Raw genomic sequence first — 7,574 nt, forward strand, 5'->3', positions numbered from 1 at the left:
CGCCTTTGCACCCAGTCTTTTTTGGTTAAAGTAAAAAAAAAAAATTCTAAAAACATTTTTCTTTTCATAAAACGTGTAGCTCGAAAAAAAAACTCAGCACACGCTGTGTGCTTAGCTACCTGCTGCTTCTGCCGCTCATCCATTCATTGATTCATTCAAGCAACAACCATCCAACCATTCATTCATATCCTTTAGAAAACTTTTTAGTTTTTGACATAACAATCCAGTCTCCCCCTCCCAAAAAAAAAAAGGTTTTTGAATTTTGGTATCATTTTGTCATCATTAAAAGATTTCCAATAATGATTTCTTTTAACCAAGAAATTTTTCAATACATTGGGGGTGTGGGAATTATTTAATAAGGGGGGGGGGGGAGGCTGTGTGTGTGTGTGTCATTAGACACAGGCGGAGAAAGCACACACACACACAGTGTCACAAAGGGATAAAGGATGAGCATGGAAAGGAAAACGATTGATAGCAATTAAAGTCTATAAATCTGGGAAATTTACAATGTGGGGCTTTAGCAGAAGTGGGAGGGGGGCTATACTTAAAATAAAATTAAAGAGATCCCTTTGAGGGATGTAATCTTAAACTTTAACTTTTTTTTACAAACATCTAATACTTTTTTACACACGTATTGAAAATATGTTTACAGCCAGCTTGATTTTTGGCAAAGCAACGTTACGCATTTTTTGTTTAAAAAAATATTTAAGATTTTGAATTAAGAGATTTTTAAAACCAAAAATTCCCATTTTTTGCTTTACTGTTTAACCATAAAAATAAAAATCACCCCCAAAAATATGGCCAACATTTTGTTAAGAACCATGGCACCAACACCTGAATTATAATAGTTGGCATAAAGGCCAAAGGTCATTATATCACGACGTCTGCCGTGCAACCAAACATCGACATCAATGTGTTTGCTGTAAACAAAAAAAAAACAAATTTTTTCAAAATTCCCAAAATTATTCCAATTTCTCTAACTTACTTCTGTGGCTCATACTTCCAATAGGCCTCACCGCCCATCACGGGATTTAAATTGGCATCCAAGCTACTTGGCATTATCAATAATTCTGGGGCCTTGGGAAATTTCCCCTTTATTAGGATATTTGTCAAATACACTTCACTATTAAACTCTTCCGATTCCCACAGCTCTCCACAGCTTTCGGGCTGATCATTGCGGCAGCTATAAATGCCACAAACTTTAATGTTATTACGCTGATCCTTTTCATAGCTACGGCTACCGCTAAATACACCCATGCGATATTTATAGGTTGGAGTGTTGTTGTGAGCCTCCACGAGTTCGGATTCAAGCGAAAATTCACAGCAAAAATCTTCATGGCAAATTTTTTCAAATATCCTTTGGCCAAGTGGCAGCAACATTGAATTGAAATTCACGATTTGAGGATCCTTTAGAAGACGCATGCCATCCAAATGGCGACCAGTAGAGGAGTTTAGTTTCTCTTCCCCCCTCGTAGAGTTTTCATAATCAATCTCATAATCGAAATCCAGGGTTCCCTTCTTTGGCACACGGGCCTTGTACAGCTTTCTTTCTCCCTCGCCGGAGGTTATCATCACCGAAGCCAGGGCCCTTTTTCTGCCCGAAAAAATGCCCGTTCCAGTGCTACCAGCGCGGGGATTGCTTGCACCTGCTGCCAATAAATTTACATTATTTCCCCATGCCCAGCCCTGTTGAAGTTGAGTGGCTAAAATAAAAAACACAAAACAGATTACAAGTATTATCGCAATTGCGTTTTGGCCTCATAAACCGATGATAAAGCAGCTAAGAAACAAACAAACAGAGAACACTCATCGTACCTGCTAAAAATGGCAATTCCGAATAAAAAAGGCTGGTGAAAATCAAATCACTGATACCATAACGATGTACCAATTCCTGGGCCGGCGTATAGAAGAGCATATCAAAGCATATGAAATGGCCAAAACGCACCCCAAAATCCGTATCGAACATGCCATACTCCGGTTGCAGGGTGGTGTTTTTATTCTCCACATAAATATTGACTTTACGATAGCGTGAAATTATACGACCCTCACGGTCAAAGACCACATTTGTGTTGTAAACATTCAGGCCGTTCGTGGCACAGGGCCTGGTATCGGCCGGCGTGGCGGGGCAGTCTTCCTTTTCACTTAAATTAATAACCAAATACTTGCGGACTTGGGCTGCCGCACAAGAGAGTGCAACTAAAAACTCGGCATATTCTGTGGCATTGGGGTGGGAGCATGGGATGATCTCTTGTTTTTCGGATGGAACATAGGTTAATTGTAGGGCATTGTTCAAGGTACCCTCCGGAAATACAAGTATGTCCACATCTGCTGCCTCGTTTGAGGTAATTATCTCTAGATATGCCCTTAAGTGATCAGCTACTAAATCCGCCGATGACATGCCGGCTATTGTGGGACGGAATTCCACAACTCCAGCTGTATAGAAATTACTAGCATTTACATATTGAGCTTTCTAAAAAAAAATGAGAGATTATTATAATTATCAAAACAGACAATAGAAAACCAGCAACGCTAGGTCAGTTTTGTGCTTACGCTTTTGTTTACAATTTGTGACAACAACAACAGCAACGCTAGCCGTAGCATACGCCAGAGACTTAAACTCTTGTTCATGGATGGAGCAAAAACCTTTGACACAAGCATTTAATTTCTTTGCGACACCATCCACCACACACTTTCAACAACAGAGCAAAACTAAATCTCCAATGGGAATGGGTTATTTCTAATAACCCCAATGCACTTGAAAATAACAAATATGTGCTCTTCTCTCACATTAATACACTCTTGCTCTCTCTCTCATTTACTTAAAAACCGCCAAATCTAATCGTTTCATTGACATTCATGCAGTCATTAAAGCATTTGCTTGCATTAATCAAATTCAAAGCATACTTTGAGGCGTAACAAATCAACGAAAGGAATTTCAGTGAAAACTAATTAAAATCCATTTATTTCGGTGAAAATGGCTCAAATGAATTGAAATAAAAAACAAAAATCAACGGAAAACCTTTTTCCATCGAAAATATAATCAAGATTTTCCAAAAAAACAATTATTTTCTAAAGAAAACTTCGTATTTTCCCAGATAATGACTACATTCTCATTTATTTCCCTTTTTATTAATTTATTTACAAAGCTTTATATTTACAATCTCACATTTTTGTTATAAAACTAAGTTCAATAAAGCTGCAACAACAACACACAATACAGAAATACCAATCGACATGGCGCCATCACCTTTGCTCTCAACATGAACATCATTATCATAGTAATTGCCATAAATGGAGAAGGCCAAAAGGTTGCTGGTGGTGGTGTTCAAAGAATAACGAACCTGGATTTGATTGCTGGAATAGAAAACAAAACAACAACAAGAAAATTAGACCCTTCTTACTTTTAATTTCCATAAAACTCACCTCTTTGCAGCCACTTCAGACCACTCAAACTGGCCCACCGACACCGGCATAACATCTGCTGCCTTCAAACTATTCGGCATCAAGAGATAACCATTCGCCTTGGGGAATGTACCGGTAATGGTAACATTTTCAAACACCACATCTGTATCGAAATCGAAAATTTTACCACAATCCATGATATCCTCACCAATACAACTGAAAACAGCACAATTTTTCAAGAAATTGGTTTCGGCTGCCACTTCATTGCGCAGACCATCATAGACGCCCAGACGATAGATGTAGTGCACGGAGTTCTCTTGTAATGCCAGCGGCTGCCATTTCAAATCGAAGGAGCAACAGAAGGAGGTGTTGGCAAAGCAGAGATCTTTTTGGAGTTGCGTTCCCTGTTTCAAATCGACCAGAACACTTTCATAACTTTGCAAGTAATCACGTTTTAAAAAGATATCAGGTTTGGAGAGACGTATTGTGGGTTTCGGGACAATGGATCTTCTTTGGCGACGAGTTTGAGTTTCATATTTCGGTACCTTGGCTGTGTAGAGTTTACGCTCTCCCAGACCGGTATTCATGGTGGCAACAATTATGCCATTACGTCCATTGTAAATACCAGAACCTGTACTACCGACCGAGGGGTTTGAGGACCCAGCTGCCAGGAAATTTACATCATTGGCATAGGACCAGGCCTGATGGACTTGAACGGCTGGAATAGTGAAAGGAAAACAAGAATTAAAAAATGAAACACAAATAATATGGGACAATAACAAAAGGGTCCTTGGTGAACTGAAGAACTTTTTTTATCTGAAAAAGTGACCTCAAGGTCCTGAGAAAGGGTTCTCAGAGTCATGAGGAATTTTTTTCTATAGAAAAAAGTGTCCTCAGGGTCATGAGGAATTTTTTTCTATAGAAAAAAGTGTCCTCAGGGTCATGAGGAATTTTTTTCTATAGAAAAAAGTGTCCTCAGGGTCCTGAGGAATTTTTTTATATAGAAAAAAGTGTCCTCAGGGTCCTGATGAATTTTTTTCTATAGAAAAAAGTGTCCTCAGGGTCCTGAGGAATTTTTTTCTATAGAAAAAAGTGTCCTCAGAGTCCTGAGGAATTTTTTTCTATAGAAAAAAGTATCCTCAGGGTCCTGAGGAATTTTTTTCTATAGAAAAAAATGTCCTCAGGGTCCAGAGAAAATTTTTTCTATAGAAAAAATTTCCTCACGGTCTAGAGAAATTTTTTCTATAGAAAAAATGTCCTCACGGTCTAGAGAAATTTTTTCTATAGAAAAAAAGTGTCCTCAGGGTCCAGAGAAATTTTTTTCTATAGAAAAAAGTGTCCTCTGGGTCCTGCTCCTGGTGATTTTTTTCTGTAGAAAAGTGTGTCCTGGACACGTTTTTCAATTAAAAAAATTTATCTCAAAAAATAACCTCAGAGGTCCTTCTCAGAATTTTTTTTTTTGTTTTGTCATTTCCTGCTCGCCAACATCGTTGCAAATATTTATTACCCCATCAACTCTTGTGCAGCGTCACGTTTAGAAGCACCGCAACCGCTTTCCGATTACCTTATCACTCTCACACGCCATTGCGTGATCGATATTTACTATATTTCCCACTTGCCGATAAGATTCCGATGCAGACATAAATAATTTTCTATCTGTCTAATCTCCTTGTTGTTATTTTGTACTCACCGGTCAAGAAAGGTAGCTGCGAGAACCACATTGTGTTGAAGATAAAATCTTTGATGCCATATTTATCGACCATTTCCTGGGCCGGGGTGTAGAACAAAATATCGAAGCAAATGAAATGGCCAAAACGGACACCGAAATCTGTGTCGAACCAGCCATACTCCGGCAACAAAGTGGAATTTTTATTCTCACCATATAAATGGACTTTGCGATAACGCGATATAACCTGACCCAGACGGTCAAATACCACATTGGTGTTGTAGATATTAAGGCCGGAACTGGCACAGGGTCTGGGATCGTCCGGTACACTGGAGCATAGCTCTTTTTCGGTGAGATTTATGACCAAATAACGGGCATACTTTCGGGCGGCACAGGATAATTGCTTGAGGAAGTCATGATAGACATTCTCCACATCATCACAAGGTGCCACCAACAATTTCGTGGGATCCGGTACAAAGGTCGATTGATCGTTGCTGTTCAAAGTACTTTCGGGGAAGATAACAATATCCAAATTTTCGGCTTCCTGCTGAGCCAATATATCCAAATATCCTTGCAAGTTATCATTCAAACGTCCCGCTGATGTCAAGGCCGAGGCCGAACGAAATTCCACCACCCCGGCATTGTAATGTGAATCAGAGGGTACACTGGCCTGAAACAATCAAAACAGTAATAACAATAATAAACCAATTGAACATTGTTGGCCTTATCGTGGCGGCAATAAACGGGGTTAATAACGTGTTGTTTTCCAAAAGTCCAAACACTTGTTGTTTTGCAAATTGGTTTGTTTTTATTCGTCTCGTATTTTTTGCAGACACCCACCTGAATTGATAACCGAATTAGCAATGCCAGTCCAAAAATAACTGTGCTTTTGATCAGCATATTTCTTGTTTTCTTATAAAAATAGAACTTATTTCCTTATAGTCTAAACTCTACTACCTAACGCTACCAATACTAAAATATAATTGCCTGGTAATTGGTCAACGTTTGGAAATTTAAATCTTCCGATAGCTGACTGGCTTTCCTTTTCAGTTGGTCGGTCGATGGTTTCGTTTCGTTAATCTAATCTAAATGATTTGTAATGTCAATAACATAAATAAAGAAATTATCTTTGTTTTAGAAGAGCGGGGGAGAATAAGTGTTTCAAGAAATGAAGCATACTTTGGGGGAGTTGCATATTGTGGGAAAGTTAGAAGGCTAGAGTAGTCATTGAGAAGTCTGTGTGGCAATTAGGATTTAATCGTAAAATAAATTTAAAAAAATAATAAAAAGTGCATTTAGACGGCATAAAATTAAAGGTAGTCGGCCACACATCGAATTATGAGAAAATTTAAAAATTAAAATTAATATCTCTAAAAATGTATTCATTTAGGTCCCTTTCGAGACGAGAAATTTGCCAAAATGTTGCATTTGGGAAGCCAATTAGATACTATCACACGCTCACCACTATGTCTTGCGTTCCGCTATGGATTAAGCGGCTCATTAGGCACATTTGATGGGGACATTGGCTTAAAAAGGCCATTCTATAAAAATAAAATCAACAAAAGTTTAGCGTTATGAAAAAACATTTTGAATGGATCCACGAAATATAATCTCTAAAAGATTCATATTATGACAGAGCCTCATTTTTTAAATATGGCAAACGGTGGAGGTTCGTTCCTAAAAAAAAACTAATAAGAAATATTCTCACAAATTAATCTGAAGTGCTTGACTGACTTTGGAGGATATGTCCCCAAAACTATCTAAATCCACGTTTTTAATTTAAAAATCCACGTATTGTGGGCATGTTGCCTCCTGAAAAAAAATCTTTAAAAATCAAAGTTTTTTTGGACATGTGGCCTCCTGAAAAAAATTTTTAACAAATAAGTTTTTTGGTTCTTGAAAAAAAATTGGTTTTGGTTGAAAAAAATTTTGAATATCAACGTTTTTTAGACATGTTTCCTCCTGAAAAATCATTAAAATCCACGTTTTGGATTCTATAGCCTCCTGAAAAAATCTTTAAAAATCCAGGTTTTTAAGTTCTATAGCCTCCTGAAAAAAATCTTAAAAAATCCACGTTCTTTGAACACGTTGCCACCTGAAAAAATTATTTAAAAAATCATGTTGACACATGAAAAAAATAATTTTTTTGACAGGTTGCCTCCTGAAAAAAATTGTTAAAAAATCCAAGGTTTTGGGTTCTATAGTCTGCTGAAAAAAATTGTTTCAAAACCCACGTTTTTCAGTTCTATAGCCTCCTGAAAAAAAATCTTTAAAAAACCACGTTTTTGGGTTCTACAGCCTCCTGAAAAAAATCTTTAAAAATCCACGTTTTTGGGTCCTATAGCCTCCTGAAAATATTCTTTAAAAATTAATGATTTTTTTTTTAAAAAAATCCACGTTTTTGGGTTCTGTAGCCTCCTGAAAATTTCTTTAAAAATACAAGTTTTTGGGTTCTTTAGCCTCCTTAACATATTTTTTAAAATCCACCTTAAAACTACCTTAAAAT

At 37.4% G+C, this 7,574-nt stretch overlaps 2 protein-coding genes across 3 annotated transcripts; both read right to left on the bottom strand.

Annotated features, from left to right (window-relative positions):
• Window positions 1-260: 260 nt before the first annotated feature.
• LOC101892041 (vanin-like protein 1) lies at window positions 261-2,707 on the bottom strand. 2 transcript variants are annotated; one of them, XM_005179927.4, is made up of 4 exons: window positions 2,551-2,707; window positions 1,816-2,470; window positions 986-1,703; window positions 261-920 (listed from the first exon to the last, which is right to left on the bottom strand). In XM_005179927.4, exons 1-4 carry the CDS (start codon window positions 2,656-2,658, stop codon window positions 758-760), a joined length of 1,644 nt encoding a protein of 547 aa, XP_005179984.2. In that variant the 5' UTR covers window positions 2,659-2,707; the 3' UTR covers window positions 261-757. The 2 variants fall into 2 exon arrangements, with proteins under 2 accessions (XP_005179984.2, XP_058978426.1); XM_059122443.1 differs by having other exon boundaries at window positions 2,563-2,645.
• A 421-nt stretch (window positions 2,708-3,128) lies between these two features.
• On the bottom strand, window positions 3,129-6,063 carry LOC101893349 (vanin-like protein 1). Its single transcript, XM_005179934.4, has 4 exons — window positions 5,909-6,063; window positions 5,093-5,738; window positions 3,424-4,120; window positions 3,129-3,354 (listed from the first exon to the last, which is right to left on the bottom strand). The coding sequence occupies exons 1-4, from the start codon at window positions 5,966-5,968 to the stop codon at window positions 3,174-3,176; spliced, it is 1,584 nt and encodes a 527-aa protein (XP_005179991.2). The 5' UTR covers window positions 5,969-6,063; the 3' UTR covers window positions 3,129-3,173.
• Window positions 6,064-7,574: the final 1,511 nt, after the last annotated feature.

Source organism: Musca domestica, unplaced genomic scaffold, assembly GCF_030504385.1.
Source record: "Musca domestica strain aabys unplaced genomic scaffold, Musca_domestica.polishedcontigs.V.1.1 20, whole genome shotgun sequence".
Taxonomy (NCBI): domain Eukaryota; kingdom Metazoa; phylum Arthropoda; class Insecta; order Diptera; family Muscidae; genus Musca; species Musca domestica.